Source organism: Amphiura filiformis, unplaced genomic scaffold (assembly GCF_039555335.1).
Source record: "Amphiura filiformis unplaced genomic scaffold, Afil_fr2py scaffold_596, whole genome shotgun sequence".
Classification (NCBI taxonomy): Eukaryota; Metazoa; Echinodermata; class Ophiuroidea; order Amphilepidida; family Amphiuridae; genus Amphiura; species Amphiura filiformis.
Window position 1 is genome coordinate 248,537 of NW_027306060.1, and position 25,320 is coordinate 273,856.

Consider the following 25,320-nt stretch of genomic DNA (forward strand, 5'->3'; position numbering starts at 1 on the left):
ATACAAAGTGCGATATTATACAAATACTGTCAATGAGTGATTAAGTCCAATATCAAAAATACTTAAATGGGAAGTTATATTCAATGGGGACTAGTTGGGGAATTCCCTCTTTCAATGAATGAAAATATTCTTTCAGTTGCACTATTACAATTTAATTCACAAGGTTAAGGGTGGTCTTAACCCTGGAATTATGGAAACTTCCAGGCCTCATAACTGCTCAATTGTTGGTCTAAAGTATATAAAAGTATACATATATATTTAGAATCGTAAAGGCTCGATAAATTCATCTGTGATGTCAAATTTGGGCCAGAATGCTCATTTTTGGCCCCAAATCCCCCAAAAACGTTTTTTGGCCCACTTCGTTTTCGTTCAGAGGGTGCAGTGGGTTGTCAAAATGGTCCGTTTTGTGTGACAATAATATAGTGTTCGTTTTTTGAGAGCTACCAGCATAGTTGGGAGGACCACTTGGCAATCTGTCATGTGTGGGGGATTTCTAAAGCTAAATACCCATTTTTGCCATTGATTTTGATCCAAAAGCCTCAAAATGGGCTATTCCAGTTGAAATCCACACTACCCCTGTGGAAGATTCTGGAAATATCTTCCACAGGGGGAGTATGTTTTTCAAATGTAATTGACCAGGGTTAATCATTTTGAAACTCATACTCCCCCTGTATTATGGCTTTACCTATATCTTCCACAGCTGGAGTGAGTATTTCAAATGAAAGTTACCCAATTAATATATTCTATTCAAAACTCATTCTCCCTCTGTGGAAGACTTTAGCTAAATCTTCCACAGGGGTAGTGTGGATATTAAATGGAATAGCCCAATATAGTTTCCTTTTGATATTTCTACTGATGTGAAATGATTAATTTTTGATGGGGATAAGTTATACCATTTTCCACCCTGATGTGGCAGTGACATCAGTGCGCATTTCACTGAGCGCAGCTTCAAATCACTAGCATTCGCTCAAAGTGCACCCCTACACACGCACACATTTAAAGACGCCGCATAGATGCGCATCAGGATGGGAAATGGTATACAAATTTTTAATTCACTTCATTTCTTGGTTTTCACACACAGTGACCTGAACCTCATGCATGATTTCACCGAGTCGGACCTGTTCACCATAGATGGGGATTCTCTGTTAGCTGACATCTTTGCACACAAAGGCCTGGATTTCACTCATGGCGGGCAACTGCTTCACTTTGTCTACCTTGTGGAACATTTCCTACAGGTAAGTTCAAAGTTTATCTACTTTTTGCCCAAAACAGCTGATTTTACATTAAGTGTAATTTCTGTCACTCAAAGCTTTTTACTTGATTGCTTAAAGAAAGTCTCCGGCAATCACGACATGCCTTATATGTTAAAAAAATTATCAACCACAAAGCACAAATCATATAGCCATTTATGAAATGTTATTCATCAACAAAAGTTGCACTTTTCTAAATTGGCCTTTTTATGCATTAAAATGCATAAATTTAACAAGTTTTTCATTCTTATTAAATTTATTGGGAAGGAACAACTGTAACTTCAATGATAAATCTTGTGTTCATTGATTGAAGCATAAAAAGCCTATGTAAAAAAATGCAACTTTTTTTTGGCCAAAAATTTCATAAATGGCTGCATTTTGCAATGAAGATGATAAAAAGTAGCAACAAAAACCCGCTCACATGATGCATAACTAATCAGTCTATGTTCCAAACTTTAAAACAAGAGAATTGATCGAGCCGTTTTTGGATTATACTAAAATGTCTTAGGGGGGGACTTACTTTTTAGGAACCGTTTAGTTGTGCTCAACAGTCCCCAGCTTTCATTTTATTGCTGGGACATCATTGGACCAGACAATTTCGGTGCTTGGGAATTTTGAATATCGTTTGTTGAGACACGACTGTTTTTATTCGTTTTTATGGTCAATATGAGTTTGTTTAAAATAAAACCATGTGATTCGGGCTTGATAATAATTTTCCTAATGTATAAGGCATAATGTTGTGATTGCCGTAGACTTCAAATATAATATTTAACATACATTTCCAATATTTTCTTGTACCCAAGGACTTCCAAGAACGTGAGGGTCAATTCCACATCATATTCTTCACGGAAGCAGAGTCCATATGGCACAGCAATCCATTGAAACTCCTCGCTAGACGAACCATCATCCAACATCTCGAACACAACACAAACTGTCATCTAATAACCAACATATCCCACCCATACTCACCCAAATGGAAAGCCTACATAGACCAGGAGCATCCAGCGTTTGTAATGCTAAGCGATGGGGAATCATTGGGCAGGAAACGTAGGATGCTGATACACTCTTTGCTGCGTGCTTCTGTGCAGTATGGGCTAGACTGTGCTTTCTGCTCTGCCATGAGACGATCTCTAAGAAGCGTCAATACTTTCTATATAGAAGCGAGGAAGGCTGGATGGTGTTGTGGATCACTGGTAAGATATATTTTACATATTATTGTATTTAGTTCTTTTTGACTGCAGACAACAAGTTCCAATTTTTTTTAATTCAAAAATTTCAGAATTGTGAATTTCCATGACCATAATTAAAATCAGCATGAAAAATTAATTAAAATGAGTACAAACAAGCCTAGTATTGGTTCAGTGGTTTTTTTTTTATTTCTTAATATTTTGAGAAAATGTCTCAAAACCTGGACTTATGTTGAAGTCTATCGCTAGCAAGCAGAGTATTAAGCTGAACTTATACTCGTTCGCTGAGCGATTGCGATGCATCACTTTTGCATTTTTACTAATCATGGCGTTCGTGATTGCAGACGACAATTAAAATGAATATTCAAAAGGCCACATAATATATTTTAGAACATCCATTGCTGTCAATAATGTATTGTTGTGACTTAGTTCATCTCCGAAAGTTTATGACCAAGGAAGATAAATTAATTAACAAATAATAGATTCATTTGGTAGGAAATGATTGGTTGATGAATTCACATGACAAGCAACATCACCCTGGAGTTGACATTTCTTCAACTCTCAAAACCGACAGAGTTTTTGCAGCGATGGGTATCAATCAAACGGAAGTAAACACAGAACATGCAAGAGAATAGCTTTTCTGCAAATGGAATCGAGTATAAATTCAGCTTTATTCTCTTTATTCATATTTAGATATGTATTTTCTATTTATATAGAATTGCAGATTCATACGTAGTGGTAATAAAAATGAAAGTTATCAAATTGAACTTCAACACTACTTGTTTATTCGCTTACTTATTAAAAATGTTCCTTATTAAGCAAATGAGGCAGTTTACACTCCGTAGCTTTTACACTGAAATTTCAGGGCTTGCTCTTTGTTATGTTAAAACCTTTCCCTATTTCATATGTGTTCAAGGCTGTTTCTGCACAGGTGAACTTGCATTTGCAGGACGACTATTTGCTGCAGACTAAAATATCACATTAGTGTACTCAGAGAATGTAATGCCTGTTTCTAAACTAACAGTGATGTTATTATACATGTTTTTATTATACAGAAGCAGGATGGCTACTTACAAGCCACAGCATCACTGGTGAGACAAAATGCAAAGCTTTATTCTCAGGCTGACCTCCAAAGAGTAGGTATTTGACCTTGTATCAGTTTTGTACAGATGTTTGTGATTATTATCCCCCATGGCTTTTTAGCCACCCTGATGCGGCAATGACTTCGGTGCACATTTCATTGGGCGCAGCTTCAAATGGTAGTGTTTTATTTGCTCAGAGTGCTGGCGTGCACATGTGTTTATCTACGGCTGATATTGGTATTGATGAAGTAGCTATACTGCTGATATTGGTATTGATGAAGTAGCTATCTACTACTTATATCAGTATTAATGAAGTAGCTATCTACTGCTGATATTGGTATTGATGAAGTAGCTATCTACTACTTATATCAGTATTAATGAAGTCGCTATCTACTGCTGATATTGGTATTAATGAAGTAGCTATCTACTACTGATATTGGTATTAATGAAGTCGCTATCTACTGCTGATATTGGTATTGATGAAGTAGCTATCTACTACTGATATCAGTATTAATGAAGTAACTATCTACTGCTGATATTGGTGTTAATGAAGTAGCTATCTACTACTGATATTGGTGTTAATGAAGTCGCTGTCTACTGTTGATATTGGTATTGATGAAGTCGGCATCTACTACTGATATCAGTATTAATGAAGTATAACTATCTACTGCTGATATTGGTATTGATGAAGTAGCTATCTACTGCTGATATTGGTATTGATGAAGTAGCTATCTACTACTTATATCAGTATTAATGAAGTAGCTAGCTACTGCTGATATTGGTATTAATGAAGTAGCTATCTAGTACTGATATTGGTATTAATGAAGTCGCTATCTACTGCTGATATTGGTATTGATGAAGTAGCTATCTACTGCTGATATTGGTATTGATGGAGTAGCTATCTTCTAATGATATCAGTATTAATGAAGTCGCTATCTGCTGCCTGATATTGGTATTGATGAAGTAGCTATCTACTTCTGATATTGGTATTGATGAAGTAACTATCTACTGCTGATATTGGTATTGATGAAGTAACCTATCTACTGCTGATATTGGTATTGATGAAGTAACCATCTACTGCTGATTTGCTATTGATGAAGCAGCTATCTACTGCTGATATTGGTGTTGATGAAGTAGCTATCTACTGCTGATATTGGTATTGATGAAGTAACCATCTACTGCTGATATTGGTATTGATGAAGTAGCTATCTACTGCTGATATTGGTATTGATGAAGTAACTATCTACTGCTGATATTGGTATTGATGAAGTAGCTATCTACTGCTGATACTGGTATTGATGAAGTAGCTATCTACTGCTGATATTGGTATTGATGAAGTAACTATCTACTGCTGATATTGGTATTGATGAAGTAGCTATCTACTGCTGATATTGGTATTGATGAAGTAACTATCTACTGCTGATATTGGTATTGATGAAGTAGCTATCTACTGCTGATACTGGTATTGATGAAGTAACTATCTACTGCTGATATTGGTATTGATGAAGTAACTATCTACTGCTGATATTGGTATTGATGAAGTAACTATCTACTGCTGATATTGGTATTGATGAAGTAGCTATCTACTGCTGATATTTGTATTGATGAAGTAACTATCTACTGCTGATATTGGTATTGATGAAGTAACTATCTACTGCTGATATTGGTATTGATGAAGTAGCTATCTACTGCTGATATTGGTATTGATGAAGTAGCTATCTACTGCTGATATTGGTATTGATGGAGTAGCTATCTTCTAATGATATCAGTATTAATGAAGTCGCTATCTGCTGCCTGATATTGGTATTGATGAAGTAGCTATCTACTTCTGATATTGGTATTGATGAAGTAACTATCTACTGCTGATATTGGTATTGATGAAGTAACTATCTACTGCTGATATTGGTATTGATGAAGTAACTATCTACTGCTGATATTGGTATTGATGAAGTAGCTATCTACTGCTGATATTTGTATTGATGAAGTAACTATCTACTGCTGATATTGGTATTGATGAAGTAACTATCTACTGCTGATATTGGTATTGATGAAGTAGCTATCTACTGCTGATATTGGTATTGATGAAGTAACTATCTACTGCTGATATTGGTATTGATGAAGTAGCTATCTACTGCTGATACTGGTATTGATGAAGTAACTATCTACTGCTGATATTGGTATTGATGAAGTAACTATCTACTGCTGATATTGGTATTGATGAAGTAGCTATCTACTGCTGATATTGGTATTGATGAAGTAACTATCTACTGCTGATATTGGTATTGATGAAGTAGCTATCTACTGCTGATACTGGTATTGATGAAGTAACTATCTACTGCTGATATTGGTATTGATGAAGTAACTATCTACTGCTGATATTGGTATTGATGAAGTAGCTATCTACTGCTGATACTGGTATTGATGAAGTGGCTATCTACTGCTGATATTGGTATTGATGAAGTGGCTTTCTGCTACAGATATTGGCATTGATGAAGTAACTATCTACTGCTAATATTGGTATTGAGGAAGTAGCTATCTACTACTTATATCAGTATTAATGAAGTAGCTATCTACTGCTGATATTGGTATTAATGAAGTAGCTATCTACTACTGATATTGGTATTAATGAAGTCGCTATCTACTGCTGATATTGGTATTGATGAAGTAGCTATCTACTACTGATATCAGTATTAATGAAGTAACTATCTACTGCTGATATTGGTATTGATGAAGTAGCTATCTTCTAATGATATCAGTATTAATGAAGTCGCTATCTGCTGCCTGATATTGGTATTGATGAAGTAGCTATCAACTGCTGATATTGGTGAAGTAGCTATCTACTGATTTTTATTATTTGAATTATTTCCGCCAGATTTGTGGTCAGCTGCAGTCTATTCTAAAGAAGCAAGGCAGTGTGAATCTAATCTCAACCTGTCGCGATGTCATCATAGTGATTGCTTGTGCTGAAGTCATGAAAGCGGCATTTACATCAAGAAAGGACGAAATGGATGTGAGTGGAAATTTGTGTCTTTCTTTCTTTCTTGCCTAGTAACTGTTAATTAAAGTTACGTGACTTCATTTTTTATACAGGGATTAAATACGAGTGTCACAGCCCTGGTATAATTATTCACAAGAACAAGTGGGGTTGTGCCGGGGACTCAAACTTGCATTCACTCACAAGTGCAACAGAGCCATACCAATCGATTTATCTAACTTTACTGTAAATGGTCACTTACAGCACACCATGTATGATCCAAGATCATACATAACCCTCAAATGAAAGTATGAAAATATGGCATGCATAAAACTCACTTCATGACTTTTCAATGGGTAATAAATTAACAAAATATATCTTCCCATGTTTGCCTCGTTTCAGAGAGCTTTTACTGAAGGTGCAGCTCAAGCATGTATTTTGCAGTTAGTCTTACTGGAGTATCTCCCTCTGGAAGCCAGGGCACAGAATATTCCTGATGACAAAGAAGTGTCACCTTTTAATGATGGACTAATGGAAAGTTTCCTGAAAAGGGTAAGTCTCTTATATGGGTGCTGCGGTGCAACAATTATGAGCCCTTGGGAAGGGTAAAATTGGGGGCCAGAATTTATTGGCAAGCCAACAGGGGGTGAAGTTCAATTTTTGGCAGGCCGAGGGGGCAAGCATTTTTGACAGGACGAAAAGGTGGAAAGTAATTTGTAGATTGATTGTATAACAAGTCATAAAATATACATTCTGCACATTTCAAGAGTACCCAATGTTGCATTTGGAAGAAGCAGTTTTTTCAATAAACATCAAAATTGATGGGTACCAATTTTGATACAGCCTGTACCATAAGCAAAGTACAATGATTTGAATTTGTGATTTACACTTGACAGTTACACTATTCCATGGCCAGGGTAATGGCGTCATACACAGATCTATGCAGCAAACTGAATAGATTAGATGTGATGAGAGAGACTGGGAGTTTAGCTGATCTCATGGATGGAAGATTACTCTATGCTACATTGTATCTGTTGCAGAAATCCACTGAGAAGAACATAGAAAGTAAGTTACCAATCAGGGTCTTAGCTAGTAATTGAGGTTGCCCATCATTTGAATAAAATTGCCTGTCATAATTTGATCTTTAAAACATTTACCAGATTTCTACAGCCCATTGGGGGTTCAAAGGTTTCAAATATGAGTTGCTATGGCCTTGTTTTGCAAAGTTGGTCTACTAAAAAGGTTAATAGCCTTTCTCAATACCTACAATTATAATGTAGCATCTGTAAAAGTGATTAATTTTGCCTGTCCCAGGAGCAAAATCCCAGTCTCAAATGATGGCCAGACTAAATGTTGACCAGAGAGAACCAAAGAGTCAGCCAGATTGGATCTGAGGTTCAGGATTTGGATGCTTGGGCAAAAGACCATCATCTCAAGCTCAATCCGAGTAAGTGCAAGGTAATGCAGGTTTGTTTCATGAGGGAACCTCCTGACCCTCCTAGTCTTCAAATTGCAGGGATTGAGCTTGAGGTGGTGCCTGAAATTAAAAGTTGCTGGGGTTGACTGTTCAGTCCAATTTAGGCTGGCAGTTTCAGGTTATGGTATCAAAAAGCAGTCAAAGGCTGTACATGCTCTCTTGTCTCAAACGCTCAAACTTAGATTCTGTGTATATTGGTTAAGTTTGCCCAATTGAATATACCCTGTCTGACATGATAGTGTCAGCAAAGACACCAACTTGAACGCATTCAAAATATAATTTGGCCTATGGAGCATGAGTTGAAATAAATTAAATTTGAATCCGAGTCCCGACTCTGACTTGTTTGCACATCACTCATGGAGGTGTCCACATCACATCAAGTTTTTATTCTTTTTATGTGTTGAAAGGTACAGAGGAATTTGTCCTTTTCTCATGGTTAAACCTGCCTGGTTCATTCAAAACACCATTTTGCTTAATGTTTATAATATATGTTCTACTGTATAACAAACAATTTTTGGTATGTAATTGGCTGGGAACGCAGTGGTGCATTGAAAAGTATCTTACAGCACACACAGAATGAATTGTAGCGGGGGCGGGGGAGTTTGGGTGGTGTGTGAGGGTTTGCATGAGGGATATGTGTGGGGAGTTAAAGAGTGAAATTATAGGCATATACTGCAGAAACATGTGGTTCAAGAAATTACCCAAGTCCATGTGATTCAAACAATGACCCAATCCATGAAATAAATTAACCCCTACACAATAAAGTAAGTGATAATTGTTATGCTTAATGCAGTTTTGTTTGTCATGGACTTGGGTCATTGCTGTATTCTCGTATTCAATTGGACAGTGTCAATCACAAAACTGTGTTTAAACTTACAATATGTTTATGTACAATGTTTGTTTATAGCTTCCTTCCCTGCTGAAGTTATGAAGAAGTTCCAATACCTATGGCAGGTTGCTGTGGACTTATCAGATGCAGGTGATGAGAATGCCAATCATCTGACACAACTACCGGCTGCAGGTGGAGATGGAGCAATCATGCAAGCACCTGTTCACATATACAAGAATACATCTACAGAGATGGGTAAGTTGAAATTGAACTGGCAAAAAACTACATTATAAATTATAGTATTAGGTAAAGTAGGGGTTTGGACTTGGCACATTGGTGTATTTAACCTATTACCAACTGCTCCTTGCCTAAAATGGGTGTAAATGGAGGAAATCTGTAACTTGAGTGGAGAGGCGGAAAGATCCTTGTAATGTCGTGATAGAGGCTGAAACTTATGAGAGGGTTCTTCGGTACATAGACGGCTCTGTTGCCGTCTGGCTTGTAGAGATAGCCACTTTATATTTCAACCATCACATTCATAGACAATTAATATTGTATTTTTGTCTGAAAACATTTTTTTTGCAGTGGGTAACAGAAGCCTATCCAAGCGTAGGAAAGGTCTAGTGCAGGTATCTGCTGAACTTGTAACTGACTATGTTAGCAATCGATATCTGCTTAGTGAGCTCACATCCAACAAGTAAGTTTACAAGTAACAAGTAGTTATTTATATTTATCTAATGCATTCGACAAGTAATCAGGGGTGTATCAAAGAGCAGTGTTGTAGTCGAGTCCTCACCATCCGAGTCCGAGTCCGAGTCCGAGTCCTTGGTGTCCGAGTCCAAGTCCGAGTCCGAGTCCCTGCCAATTCCTGATGTCCGAGTCCGAGTCCGAGTCCTCAATGTTCGAGTCCGAGTCCGAGTCCGAGTCCTTTTGTATCAAATTCAAGCCCCGGGGTTTTCACCAATACTTTATCAACATAGGCATATACTTAACCAGAATTTTAGTTCTATATACTATTTTCTTGTAAATACATAATTTGCTAGTCCCACCTAGCATGCCTAGTATTGTTTTGGAGCCCAGGGAGGGGTGAAATTGCAAAAAATGCTTATCCCCTCTCGGCCTGCCAAAAATTGCTTGCCCCCACCCTCCCGGCATGCCAAAAATCTTTGCACCCCCTTTGCACATGCCATTTTTTGGGGGTGCCAATTTACAAACTTTAAATGGTTTTGATATATGTTGCGAGCGGGAAAATTTACATTATGTAAGCGTTTCGTACTGTTTTCTAAGCCTTTTTAGAGCGTTTTATTTGAAAGATGCCCCATATGTGCTAAAAATAGCTTGTTCCCCTCTCGGCTTGCCAAAAATTGATTTCACCCTCCCTTTCGATTGGTCAAAAAATTTTACCCTCAATTTTACCTTCCCTTATGCATGCTCATAATTCTTGCTCAGCTCCATAGGTAGCATATCTTGGAAACGGAGATGCTCCAGTTCATTGAGCCTAACACTCTGAAAATTGCAGCTCTTTAGCTCAAATTTGGAAACATTTTTAATTTGTTAGCTCCAAAGCCTATAATTTGGCCCAATTTTAGTTCACAGACCTCCACAAATATGTTGAAATTTCAGTTCATCAAGCTCCTATTTTGCCCCCAAATCAGTTCTTATAGTTCCCAAAGTTCGGCGCCGCACACCCCTACCAAAAATTGAACTTGAGTGCCTCAGCGTATTATTATTATTCATGTTCATTCTAGACTTGCGTTTAACAAAGCAGTCATGTCAAAACAAACGAATATGATTAAAATCCATTTAACCAATTGAAGATATTGAACTGAAAGCAAACTTGCTTTTTGGTTGTAGCCTACTTTTATTTACAAACTGAATTTATTTGCATGCAAAATTATGTTACTTAAATTAATCATGTGATGTGATCATTGATCAAGCATAAGAAGAAGTTTACAATGAACGAAAATAAAAGACCTAAAAAGTCCTATTTTGCGGACTCGAGGAGGACTCAAGCCGAGTCCCCGAGTCCTTGGGGTCCGAGTCCGAGTCCGAGTCCTTAGCTTCGGAGTCCAAGTCCGAGTCCGAGTCCTTGAAAAAGGACTCGAGTCCGACTTCGAGTCCGAAGTCCGAGTCCCGAGTCCTCCAACACTGTCAAAGAGGCAAGTACTAGTTTGCAATGTCCACACAAACACAAAACTCTTTGTGTTCCAAACTTTCAAGTTAGTCTGCAATTGGAAAGAAATCTGAACACACTATATACTGTACTGTTCTCTGTGAAGATATGTATGCATCGAAGATATGTATCCATGTTAATGACTTAAACATTACAACTTCTCAAGTCACTGCCTCTTGGACCCTCATTTGGGGTTTTATCACAGGACCTATTGGAAGACCCATTCCCCATTTTTACAACAATTTCAAAATAATTTCAAAGCATTACTTCAGTCATGACTTTCAATTTGATATATCTTTTACCCCTAATATTATTTAGTTTGTTTGTTTGTTTTTATTTTGCCTTTTGTTGTTGGGTTGTTTTTTTTGTATTTTTTAATTTATTTGAAATTTATTTCAATTTTACTACCATAGAGCTGTCAACCTGAGATCCATATCAACCAAACCCAAGCAATTTGTTGAAAACTATCACTGGCACACAGGCAAGCCATTAAAAGATGACTATGATAACACAAGGGACGATACAGGTAAAGTCAGTTCGGTTTATAATAGGCAAAAATTATTTGGTTTTTGTTACCCAACTTAATGCTCCTGTAAATTCACATAAGCTTGCGCCAGTCATGCATTATGCAACTAGTGTTAGTGTTGTGCCCAACTGCATGCACCGGATAAACCGGATCTATAATCAAAATATCTCAATCATCTGAGCCCACTCCGTGCACATAAAGTCTGCACAAAAAGAAACTCAGCTGTTATAAATACGCCTATAGATTCAGAACTATGAATTGTTTTCACAATGTTTCAACATAGTGAGAAGGATGATTTATTTACACGCATTTTGATACCCCATTTGTCCAATGCCGTTCAATATTGACAACACAGCAGAGCTTTTAAAGAAAAATACCCAAATTTAAAAGTTGCAGTTTACAGCCATCAATGGTTATTACACAAGCATGTGACACGTAAAACCCGCCATTATCTTCGCGCTAAACTTCAAATCAATACAAATAGCTGCAACTTTTAAATTCGGGTATTTATTTTTCAAAACGCTGCTGTGTTCTTAATATTGAACCAAATTGAACAAATGGGGTATCAAACTGCGCGTAAATAAATCCTCCTCCTTTTTATGTTGAAATATTGTGAAAACAATTATTAGTTCTGAAGCTATAGGCGTATTTATAACAGCTGAGTTTCTTTTTGTGCAGACTTTATATATTTTCATTGAGCATACACCACAGTGACCATACGCTATGGTGTAAGCATGATCAATTATGGTCTTCGAATATGGCCATCACTAGGCTATGTCGATTAAAGATAGATCGAGTTTGTACCATTCCATAAAAAGTGCACTTGATGCAGTGCACACAGTAGATACATGCTCCCATGATCGAGAATTAAATACTTCAATTATAGGATGATATCTATCAATCAGATACCATATTCAATACCAATAATGTCTATAAGTCAGTATTTACCCATACCAGAAATTGGGCAGCTGATCCTGGCTGTGATGGTTTATTGTGGTTTGAATAGGGTGTGCACTTCTTAGCTGCAAGTCCCTGATTGTGGCTATTGGTTTATCTTGGGCCACAGTGGTCAGGTTGTGGGTTTATGCCTTTATTTACCAAACATACTTCAACATTTTGTCAACTAATGTATCTGTTTGTCTGTCTGTCTGTCTGTCTGTCTGTCTGTCTTCTCATATCCCTCTCTATCTCACTCCCTTTCCTCTCTGTCTCTTTCTTGGCTCTATTTTTTTCTATTTCCCTTCCACGTTAACTCATTTTATTTATCTATTTTAATATTTATTTATTCATATGTGACACAATCTGCTACATAGGGGCCAAAGGAGGCATTTTTGAAAATTGAGTTACTATAATTATTACCTTGTAGTAACATTAGGCTATCATATAAACTGAAAACACCAAATGTCTAGCATACTTGGTTCTAAAATTATGAGGTTTTGTGATGTGTATTTTCTTATGTATTTCATTGTTTTTTACTCCATATTTTTGCCTTTATCTCAGTTTCAAATTTGCTGCCTTTAGCCCCCATGGACTAGATTGTGTCACATATTGCTATTTATAACATAATACAAGGAAAAGGATATAAGTACACTCAAGACATCTGGAGTTTGATATCTCATTTCGATTCCCTTCAATGATATCATCAACAACATTTTATTTACATTTACAACTTGCAAAATTATCATTAGGCCCCCCAAAAAAGTGTTTGTTTGCCCAGACATGGGGTACAAAGGAGTGGGTCGGTAGGTCGATTTCCTTTTCTTTTTTTTTAGATCTGTAGGTCTACACATGTTGCAGCAAGTGGGGTAAGAGAAAATATATACACCAATCCGAGAAGCGTTTACTCTATTTGGCCTCTATTGATGGAACCACAGATGTACCAGTGCGGGAGATTTAATTTGTTCAATCAATCCATGATCGTGTATTGAAACTCACTGTTGTGTACAATTATGTATAGCACACTAACAAGTAATTGATGGAACCCCCGACTTTGGAACAGCAGTTTTACGTTGGGGACACCTTAGTAATGGCCTTGACAGATTGGTGTATACAACATTCAGCCTTACATTTTGTACTTGTGTGTATTTAATATAAACTTTAATGTATTTCAACCTTATCATATAAAGTTTAATCTCTTTGGCAACAAAATCTTGATAAAGATTCAGCATAAATTCAGTATAAATGCATGTCTTTTGCAAGGGTGACGGGCTGGAAGCCTGCCCTGGCTGAAATTTGATATACTTTTGATACACCACTTTCGATACGTATGAAAAATGTATGAAATAAAAAGTATTTGAATTGGAACCCTCATTTCATACACTTTTATGTATCAAAACTGTATCAAATTAACATTGCATACACATTTTATACATATCAAAAGTGTATCAAATGCCAAGATAATGTATCAAAAAAGTATCAAATGAAATGTATCCTTTCATTTCATACATATTTGATACATAATTATATTAAAAGTGTATCAAATATGTAACTGTATAAAACCAGGGTTCCAATTTAAGCTGTATCAAATTAGCATTGAAATTTTTATCCTTTCATTTCATACACATTTCATACATAATTTATATCAAAAGTGTATGAAATATGTAACTGTATCAAACCAGGGTTCCAATTTAAACTGTATCAAAATAGATTTGAAATTTTTATCCTTTCATTTCATACACATTTCATACATAATTATATCAAAAGTGTATCAAATATGTAACTGTATCAAATCAGGGTTCCAATTTAAACTGTATCAAATTAGCATTGAAATTTTTATCCTTTCATTTTATACATATTTCATACATAATTTATATCAAAAGTGTATGAAATATGTAACTGTATCAAATCAGGGTTCCAATTTAAACTGTATCAAATTAGCATTGAAATTTTTATCCTTTCATTTCATACACATTTCATACATAATTTATATCAAAAGTGTATGAAATATGTAACTGTATCAAATCAGGGTTCCAATTTAAACTGTATCAAATTAGATTTGAAATTTTTATCCTTTCATTTCATACACATTTCATACATAATTATATCAAAAGTGTATCAAATATGTAACTGTATCAAATCAGGGTTCCAATTTAAACTGTATCAAATTAGCATTGAAATTTTTATCCTTTCATTTCATACACATTTCATACATAATTCATATCAAAAGTGTATGAAATATGTAACTGTATCAAATCAGGGTTCCAATTTAAACTGTATCAAATTAGATTTGAAATTGTTATCCTTTCATTTCATACACATTTCATACATAACTATATCAAAAGTGTATCAAATATGTAACTGTATCAAATCAGGGTTCCAATTTAAACTGTATCAAATTAGCATTGAAATTTTTATCCTTTCATTTCATACACATTTCATACATAATTTATATCAAAAGTGTATGAAATATGTAACTGTATCAAATCAGGGTTCCAATTTAAACTGTATCAAATTAGCATTGAAATTTTTATCCTTTCATTTCATACACATTTCATACATAATTTATATCAAAAGTGTATGAAATATGTAACTGTATCAAATCAGGGTTCCAATTTAAACTGTATCAAATTAGATTTGAAATTTTTATCCTTTCATTTCATACACATTTCATACATAACTGTATCAAAAGTGTATCAAATATGTAACTGTATCAAATCAGGGTTCCAATTTAAACTGTATCAAATTAGCATTGAAATTTTTATCCTTTCATTTCATACACATTTCATACATAATTCATATCAAAAGTGTATGAAATATGTAACTGTATCAAATCAGGGTTCCAATTTAAACTGTATCAAATTAGATTTGAAATTGTTATCCTTTCATTTCATACACATTTCATACATAACTATATCAAAAGTGTATCAAATATGTAACTGTATCAAATCAGGGTTCCAATTTAAACTGTATCAAATTAGCATTGAAATTTTTATCCTTTCATTTCATACACATTTCATACATAACTATATCAAAAGTGTATCAAATATGTAACTGTATCAAATCAGGGTTCCAATTTAAACTGTATCAAATTAGCATTGAAATTTTTATCCTTTCATTTCATACACATTTCATACATAACTATATCAAAAGTGTATCAAATATGTAACTGTATCAAATCAGGGTTCCAATTTAAACTGTATCAAATTAGCGTTGAAATTTTTATCCTTTCATTTTATACACATTTCATACATAATTTATATCAAAAGTGTATCAAATATGTAACTGTATCAAATCAGGGTTCCAATTTAAACTGTATCAAATTAGCATTGAAATTTTTATCATTTCATACACATTTCATACATAATTATATCAAAAGTGTATCAAATATGTAACTGTATCAAATCAGCGTTCCAATTTAAACTGTATCAAATTAGTGTTCAAATTTTTATCCTTTCATTTCATACACATTTCATACATAATTATATCAAAAGTGTATGGAATATGTAACTGTATCAAATCAGCGTTCCAATTTAAACTGTATCAAATTAGCATTGAAATTTTTATCCTTTCATTTTCATACACATTTCATACATAATTATATCAAAAGTGTATGGAATATGTAACTGTATCAAATCAGTGTTCCAATTTAAACTGTATCAAATTAGTGTTCAAATTTTTATCCTTTCATTTCATACACATTTCATACATAATCATATCAAAAGTGTATGAAATATGTAACTGTATCAAATCAGGGTTCCAATTTAAACTGTATCAAATTAGCGTTGACATTTTTATCCTTTCATTTTATACACATTTCATACATAATTTATATCAAAAGTGTATGAAATATGTAACTGTACCAAATCAGGGTTCCAATTTAAACTGTATCAAATTAGCGTTGACATTTTTATCCTTTCATTTTATACACATTTCATACATAATTTATATCAAAAGTGTATGAAATATGTAACTGTATCAAATCAGGGTTCCAATTTAAACTGTATCAAATTAGCGTTGACATTTTTATCCTTTCATTTTATACACATTTCATACATAATTTATATCAAAAGTGTATGAAATATGTAACTGTATCAAATCAGGGTTCCAATTTAAACTGTATCAAATTAGCGTTGAAATTCTTATCCTTTCATTTCATACATATTTGATACATAATTATATCAAAAGTGTATCAAATATGTCACTGTATCAAATCAGCGTTCCAATTCTAATGCTGGCCAGCGGGACCGCCCTATTTTTGATAAATGCTGTTTGATACACTTTTGATATAGTTTTTTGATACACTTTTGATACAGTTTTTTATACACTTTTGATACAGTTTTGATACACTTTTGATACAGTTTTTTATACACTTTTGATACAGTTTTTATACACTTTTGATACAGTTTTTGATACACTTTTGATACAGTTTTTTATACACTTTTGATACAGTTTTGATACACTTTTGATACACTTTTTTATACACTTTTGATACAGTTTTTATACACTTTTGATACAGTTTTTTATACACTTTTGATACAGTTTTTTATACACTTTTGATACAGTTTTTCAAATTTCAAAATTGGTCCAATTAAGCTCAAATTCAACAAGAATTGTCCTTACATGATCTAAACATATTTGCAAACATTAATGACCCCAAAGTGAAGGGGTTAAAGGTCAAATTTTGAAATTAGTCTAATCAAGCTCAAATTCAACACTGCCCTCTACTGCCAATGCTGACCTCTAGCACTTCCCCCCATCACAGAGCAGCTCAATGCACTTTCCCTATCAACGTTCAAAATTACAAGCATAATAGGACAAATATAAGCAATAGACAAAAGTATTGCAAAAAAGAAGCAAAACCCAACCAAAATGGAACATACATACATCAGAGGACCTGCTTGGAAAGCAGTGCTTGTCACTGAAGTTGTTTATACCCTCAATAAAGAGACAAAAAGGCTACCAATAACAAAAAGATTCAGCAGGTTTTTTTTTACTATACAGGCATGTGCTATATTAATGCTTAAATACATATACATAGAGGCCCTATATATAATATATAGTAAGCTTACCTTATCAGAACAAAGTCAATCAAATATCCTCTGTAATCACAGTCCCTGATTACAACTACATTGTAACCTAATGTGCAGTCTACAAGCATGTTTGTATCTTCATCATGATAATAAAACACCATGCCATAATTTGCTCTAAAATACAGTACATTTCCCAATGCAAATCCTGGTGTTAACTGCATGCATGCCACATGGGCAAATTTGAAAATGATGAGTCATTATCTAGACATGTGATCAGTTATTGATACAGTTTTGATACACTACAAAAGGTCAGTTTATAAAAGCCCAATTTGATACACTTTTGATATGTACCTCTAGCCACCCAAAATAAACTAAGTCCAATTTAATACGCTTTTGATACACTGCAGGCAGCCAGAATTTGACTAAGTCCAATTTGATACACTTTTGATATACCTCTAGCCACCAAAAATTAACTAAGTTCAATTTGATACACTTTACATACACTAAAGAACAGGCAAAGTCCAATTTAATACACTTTTGATACACTGTATGCAGCCAGAATTTGACTAAGTCCAATTTGATACACTTTTGATATACATCTAGCACCAAAAATGAACTAAGTTCATTTTGATACACTTTACATACACTAAAAAACTGCAAAGTCCAATTTGATCCACTTTTGATACACCACAAGCATGGCCAAAATTAACTAAGTTCAAATTCGATACACTTTTGATACATTTTTGATACAGTTAGGTGGTATTTGATACAGTTTTGATACCCTATATTTTCAGTTGATACATTTTCAATACACCCTTTGTATATCAAAACTGTATCAAATTGCAGTTTGATACAGTTTTAATACACTTTGATACACTTTTGATACACTTCTTGCTGTATAGAATTTCTGCTAGAGTGTCATACAAAATCCCAGACCATACTTGACATCCTTGGTTCTCTATATTGATGTTGATTGATGGTAAAATATTGTTGGGGAAGTCTAAATGGGAAGAATGAAAGCTGTGATTGCCTGGAATATTAACTTTCAAGTGTCATTTGGCATATTTATAGGAAAAAGCATCCTTTTCTTTATTTTTATATCATTGTAAAAAAAAAAGGCAAAAAAAGTGTATGGTGTTTTTTGATTTTTTGGGTCGGTCGTGTCTGGGCAAACAAACACCTTTTTTTTTGGCCTTAGTATAAATCTAAATTCTAGTAACATATTCATCAGGATCATTCATCTAAAACTTAATGTTTTAATTATATTTCAGTTCAACTTTCAACTGACCCAAAGAAAAGGAAATGGCAGTTGGAAAACAACCAGAAATTTGCCCGATATATGCAAAGTTATGGAGAATCTCTGGAGGGGAGAGCCCATGGTCTTATGCAACAGACTATCACTGTAGATAAGGGTAATGCAGCCAAAAGTAAGAAAGTGAGTGCCAAGCATCAGGGACAAAAGAAGAAGCAGGTATGACAATTGGATTTGTTTTCTTTATTGACCACAAAGATCTTTTAGTAAAGATGGTGGTGATGCATATACTGATGCATGGCCGTGAACATAACCAGCCTGGCTGAATATGAATATTATTAAACAAAAAAAAAAAAAACTCAAGGCTCGGTCATGAATGTTGTGCTATTGTGTTATTCCACAAAAAGTACATTGATGCAACAGTGCGCAGAAGGTACGTCCTCTCATGATCGAGAATTAGATATTTTGCTTATAGCGCTTGACGACTTGAGTGAAAATGATGTTTGCCAAAGTGACCTTTTCTATTCTTTTTTTTTTAATCATTTCAGGTAATGTCAGGCAAGGAAAGGATCCTCCATGACAAGCTTTTGAAAGATCAAGGTAAGCATGCACATCACTGTTGCTTCAATCATTGGGCTTTTCAATTTAAAATCCACACTAGTAGTACCCCTGTGGAAGATTTGGGAAATACCTTCCACAGGGGGAGTATGAATTTCAAGTATAATGAACACATTAGCAGCTCTATTTGAAACTTACCCTCCTTCAGTGGAAGATTCAGGTTGAATCCTTCTCAGAGGTGTATAAAATTCAAATGGAGTTGCCTGAGGTGTTCATTCCATTTGAAATTCATATTCCCCCTGTAACAGATATTTTCAAAATCTTCTACAGGGGTAGTGTGAATTTTAAGATAATAGCGAAAAGTTTATTTTGGGGCCTAAAATTTGGTAGTGATTGTCTTGTTCTGACTTGGTGGAGGTAAGGTCCAAGATTTGGGATGTGCCTCTCTACCCCCACGGCACTGCCACTGTTGAAGGAATGATCAGGTCTTCTAGAAATGTCACAGAGATATCCAAACTGGGAGTCTTTACAGCTGCACAAATGAATCTTGTCAATGTTTTTATTCAAACTACATATACAAAGTTTGATGTTGAGAATTTTTATAGCAATAAAGATTTTGGACTTTTTGTACATATTAAACACTTTTATAGGAAAGATATCTTCCAAATTATAGGACCCAAAGCTGAATCTTAATAGGGTGCTTTCACCTTTAATGTTTATTCAAATTATTAGGCACCACATCCAATTTGGTCCTATAGAACTATCGGTGCCCGGTTAGGTACCGATAACTCTAAACACCACTCCCTGGAGATGAAATAAATTGTATCAAGCATAATAATTAACAGTTGCATATTGTTATTGTTTTTCATTTAAATAAAAAACCAATTCATTGTACAAATGTTCAAGGTACGATAAAAAGAGCCATCGGTTCCTCTTCGGGCACTGATAGCGCTATAGCACCAAAAAAGATGTTATGCCTTAGGTCTAATTTGCACCTAAAATTTTAGTCTTAACTTATTCCCTAAGGTCAGACTGCTGTTGTTCCGATTATTCACTGGAGATATAACATGACAATCAAATATATCTCTTCACAGCTACAGCAGATGCAAGTGCGGGCCATAAGTGGTCAAACATTCTACCTGACATAGCGTCTGATGTTGAGGCCAAGAAATACACAGCTGCAGTGAATGCTATTGACAACTTTCTTGATCACTGTAGCTCAGATAAATGGACCACAGAAGCCATGTTGTCAAAGATGGACTGCTATTGGATAGCATGGAAACATGGTAAGATTTTGAATCACAGTTCAGAAGAACAGAGGATACCTAAAATCATCCACTGAATGAGTAACTCAGGCAAAGAAGAAATAAAGCAAAACAAAATACCTATGAGGTAGTGTAAAACAAATGTACAAGTTTATTTTTGAGAAAGTAGTAGGCTGTTTGCTTCATTCAGATTGTGTACCTCCTTTTCAGATCTTTAACCTGGTCCACGCGGGTGTCAACTGCAGACGACAAGTTTCAATTTTTTTTAATTCAAAAATTTCAGAATAATCACATTTTCATGACCATATGTGTACATCCATATCAAAACGATGCACTTGTCGGTTGCTACATGTGTCTCATTTAACATAAATGCTGGGACTAAAACCAGACTCATCTCAAGTGGAGGCCACTTCAAATCATACCCAAGTCACATGGTTTAGGAATGTTCTCTGTATTTCTATGTAGCAATTAACTGACAAGTTTATCATTTTGATATGGATGTACACATATTTGGAATCAGCATGACAAATACATTAAAATGAGTACCAACAAGCCTACTATTTGTTCAGTGGTTCTTAAGGGGGTACTACACCCCTGCCCAATTTTGTGCCTATTTTTGCATTTTTCTCAAAAATTATAGAGCATTGGTGACAAATAAGATATGTATATTATAGGGGCAAGGACTACAACTACTGCACTGTAAATGTTATTTCAGCACAGACAACAGTTGTGGAGTTACAGTCAAAAATGAGGGAAAACCAATATTTGATCAATAAATCAATAACTATTTGCCTTGAGTTGCTGAATTTTCAGTGCAGTAGTTGTAGTCCTTGCCCCTATAATATACATATCTTACTTGTCACCAATGCGCTATAATTTTTCAGAAAAATGCAAAAATAAGCAAAAAATTGGCTAGGGGTGTAGTACCCCCTTAAGATAGCTCTTGATATTCTGAGAAAATATCTAAAAACTTGGACACTACTGGTTATCTAACAGCATTTCTGATTGGTTGATAACTTGAAATGCTCATTTTAATTGCCAATTATAAATAGGCTTTAAACTATATATGGTCAGACTTGCATCGGCAGATGATCTTAAAATACCCTCCTTGATTGGTTCAAAATTGGACACAACATTCATTTTGGCCAATTGGCAGGTAGTTCTCATAGGGTTATGAAATCATTTCATATCCACAGCAAAATTCAAAACAAGAAGTGAATACTTGACTCAGCCATCCAGCTTATTCAGCGACCTAACAGACGCTCACCCCATGTACTATCCCATCATGCTCTTTGTTTGCTGCCAAGAAATTCTGTGCTATGAGGAAACATTGAACAAAAACCAGGTGAAGATGATTGGGGCATACATGAGAGGTCTTGGGTTCGAATCTCTTGCAATGAGTATCAAAGCAATGGAATGTGGAAAACATTTTAATTTTGGAGAGGTAAGTTCTTACCGTATTTCGTCGAATAAATGCCCCGGGGGCGTTACATTTTCCCAAGGGGGGGGTTTATTAGAGGTCATTTGTAGCACGACAATTCCCGTTAAAATCATTAGGTAAGCTTAAAAGTCACGCTAAAATGACGAACTATGAACTTTTGACACTGACTTTTGGTTCACTTCCGGTGTTACGATGCAGATTTTCACCAATTATTGACCATGTGGGGAACTTGGTAAGCTTACTACACAAGATAGCATGGAAATATCAGAATTTTTTAAACATCTTGGTTGAAAAAAGTGGTGGGGGCGTTTATTTGAGGGGGGGCGACTATTTGACGAAATACGGTATTTTTTTTTTAAGTTTGAGTCTAAAATTTGTACAAAATATCCAAGATACAATTATTTATTGATTGAAGAATATTGTAATGTATTATACCATAAGGTAGTTTTTTGTGTTTTCATTGGATAATTACTGGCTAGATGTATCCCTTATCCCGGCCCGTATCCTGCCCTTTTCGCATAAAAATTGTTTTTCATCGCCTTAGGCTTGGTTTCTTTGCAACCATCTTGGGAAGACTGATTTTCTGCTGTTAGGTCCACACCATGGTGACTTGTTATGCATAGACACACACAAAAACCTTCAAGTCAATTTAGCATTATAGAAAATGCAGCCAAACTAAAATATGAAATCCAACATGTACTCAAACATACCGTAAATATTTGCCTAATAGCCCACTTGGGCTCCTTCACTATAAGGTAAATTTCACGTGCAAATAGAGAGCTCCCTCCTCCGATAATCCCAACAAGAATTAAGGGTCCATGGCCTTGTTTGCTTGTGGGAATTTTACAGGAGGGAAATTTTAGTTGTGCCTAAAATTCCAGTTATGTCAAGGAAGCTCATTATGCAAAATCAAAATCTTTACAGTAGCAATCAATTCTAACATAAACCATAATATAATTTTCTTCCAGGGTTCCCAGAAACCAGTGTTCAGTGAGAAACTCCCAGACCAAGACGAGTGCAGTGTTGGTATATCATGCACAAGATTTCAACTGCAATTTGTGGGACAGTGGATGAAGAGGAATGAAGGAACCGATAAGGACCCCAGGGTGCCACACTTTATTCCTGATACATGGCAGGTAAGAGGAATGAAGGAACCGATAAGGACCCGAGGGTGCCACACTTTATTCCTGATACTTGGCAGGTAAGAGGAATGAAGGAACCGATAAGGACCCCAGGGTGCCGCACTTTATTCCTGATACTTGGCAGGTAAGAGGAATGAAGGAACTGATAAGGACCCCAGGGTGCCGCACTTTATTCCTGATACTTGGCAGGTAAGAGGAATGAAGGAACCGATAAGGACCCTAGGGTGCCACACTTTATTCCTGATACTTGGCAGGTAAGAGGAATGAAGGAACCGATAAGGACCCTAGGGTGCCGCACTTTATTCCTGATACTTGGCAGGTAAGAGGAATGAAGGAACCGATAAGGACCCCAGGGTGCCGCACTTTATTCCTGATACTTGACAGGTAAGAGGAATGATGAAGGAACCGATAAGGACTCCAGGGTGCCGCACTTTTTTCCTGATACTTGGCAGGTAAGAGGAATGAAGGAACTGATAAGGACCCCAGGGTGCCGCACTTTATTCCTGATACTTGGCAGGTAAGAGGAATGAAGGAACCGATAAGGACCACAGGGTGCCGCACTTTATTCCTGATACTTGGCAGGTAAGAGGAATGAAGGAACCAATAAAGACCCAAGGGTGCCACACTTTATTCCTGATACTTGGCAGGTAAGAGGAATGAAGGAACCGATAAGGACCCCAGGGTGCCACATTTTATTCCTGATACTTGGTAGGTAAGAGGAATGAAGGAACCGATAAGGACCGAGAGTGCCGCGACTTTATTCCTGATACCTGGCAGGTAAGAGGAATGAAGGAACCGATAAGGACCCCAGGGTGCCATACTTTATTCCTGATACTTGGCAGGTAAGAGGAATGAAGGAACCGATAAGGACCCTAGGGTGCCGCACTTTATTCCTGATACTTGGCAGGTAAGAGGAATGAAGGAACCGATAAGGACTCCAGGGTGCCGCACTTTTTTTCTGATACTTGGCAGGTAAGAGGAATGAAGGAACTGATAAGGACCCCAGGGTGCCGCACTTTATTCCTGATACTTGGCAGGTAAGAGGAATGAAGGAACCGATAAGGACCACAGGGTGCCGCACTTTATTCCTGATACTTGGCAGGTGAGAGGAATGAAGGAACCAATAAAGACCCAAGGGTGCCACACTTTATTCCTGATACTTGGCAGGTAAGAGGAATGAAGGAACCGATAAGAACCCCAGGGTGCCACATTTTATTCCTGATACTTGGTAGGTAAGAGGAATGAAGGAACCGATAAGGACCCGAGAGTGCCGCACTTTATTCCTGATACCTGGCAGGTAAGAGGAATGAAGGAACCGATAAGGACCCTAGGGTGCCGCACTTTATTCCTGATACTTGGCAGGTAAGAGGAATGAAGGAACCGATAAGGACCCCAGGGTGCCACACTTTATTCCTGATACTTGGCAGGTAAGAGGAATGAAGGAACCGATAAGGACTCCAGGGTGCCGCACTTTTTTCCTGATACTTGGCAGGTAAGAGGAATGAAGGAACTGATAAGGACCCCAGGGTGCCGCACTTTATTCCTGATACTTGGCAGGTAAGAGGAATGAAGGAACCGATAAGGACCACAGGGTGCCGCACTTTATTCCTGATACTTGGCAGGTGAGAGGAATGAAGGAACCAATAAAGACCCAAGGGTGCCACACTTTATTCCTGATACTTGGCAGGTAAGAGGAATGAAGGAACCGATAAGGACCCCAGGGTGCCACATTTTATTCCTGATACTTGGTAGGTAAGAGGAATGAAGGAACCGATAAGGACCCGAGAGTGCCGCACTTTATTCCTGATACCTGGCAGGTAAGAGGAATGAAGGAACCGATAAGGACCCCAGGGTGCCATACTTTATTCCTGATACTTGGCAGGTAAGAGGAATGAAGGAACCGATAAGGAACCGAGGGTGCTGCACTTTATTCCTGATACTTGGCAGGTAAACAGGGGAGGGGTATTTCCACCCCTCTCAGAACAAGAAATTGATGGAAATCCCACTGGGGCAAAATAAAACTTGGGTGTTCACCACCGCCCTCTGAAAACAAGAAATCCGACTGAAAATCTCATTGTTTGCGGCAAAATATGCACAATTTTAGGCAAATTTTCTGATTTTTGCATACCCCAATTTCACTGTCCCCCCATTTCCCCCCTTTAAAAAAATTTCCTGGTGCCACCAATGGTCAAGGC

General features: G+C 36.2%; 1 protein-coding gene across 1 annotated transcript in view; it reads left to right on the forward strand.

Moving 5' to 3' along the window:
* Positions 1 to 25,320, forward strand: part of LOC140145734 (probable ATP-dependent RNA helicase DDX60) — a 79,144-nt gene that overhangs the window by 12,538 nt on the left and 41,286 nt on the right. The window contains exons 4-17 of the mRNA XM_072167415.1: positions 1,082 to 1,235; positions 2,054 to 2,443; positions 3,493 to 3,573; positions 6,392 to 6,529; positions 6,896 to 7,045; positions 7,390 to 7,558; positions 8,878 to 9,054; positions 9,385 to 9,496; positions 11,386 to 11,498; positions 18,739 to 18,938; positions 19,268 to 19,319; positions 20,372 to 20,563; positions 21,739 to 21,986; positions 22,952 to 23,119. Of these exons, the coding sequence (XP_072023516.1) occupies positions 1,082 to 1,235; positions 2,054 to 2,443; positions 3,493 to 3,573; positions 6,392 to 6,529; positions 6,896 to 7,045; positions 7,390 to 7,558; positions 8,878 to 9,054; positions 9,385 to 9,496; positions 11,386 to 11,498; positions 18,739 to 18,938; positions 19,268 to 19,319; positions 20,372 to 20,563; positions 21,739 to 21,986; positions 22,952 to 23,119 (2,344 nt within the window). The remainder of the gene's footprint in view (positions 1 to 1,081; positions 1,236 to 2,053; positions 2,444 to 3,492; positions 3,574 to 6,391; positions 6,530 to 6,895; positions 7,046 to 7,389; positions 7,559 to 8,877; positions 9,055 to 9,384; positions 9,497 to 11,385; positions 11,499 to 18,738; positions 18,939 to 19,267; positions 19,320 to 20,371; positions 20,564 to 21,738; positions 21,987 to 22,951; positions 23,120 to 25,320) is intronic.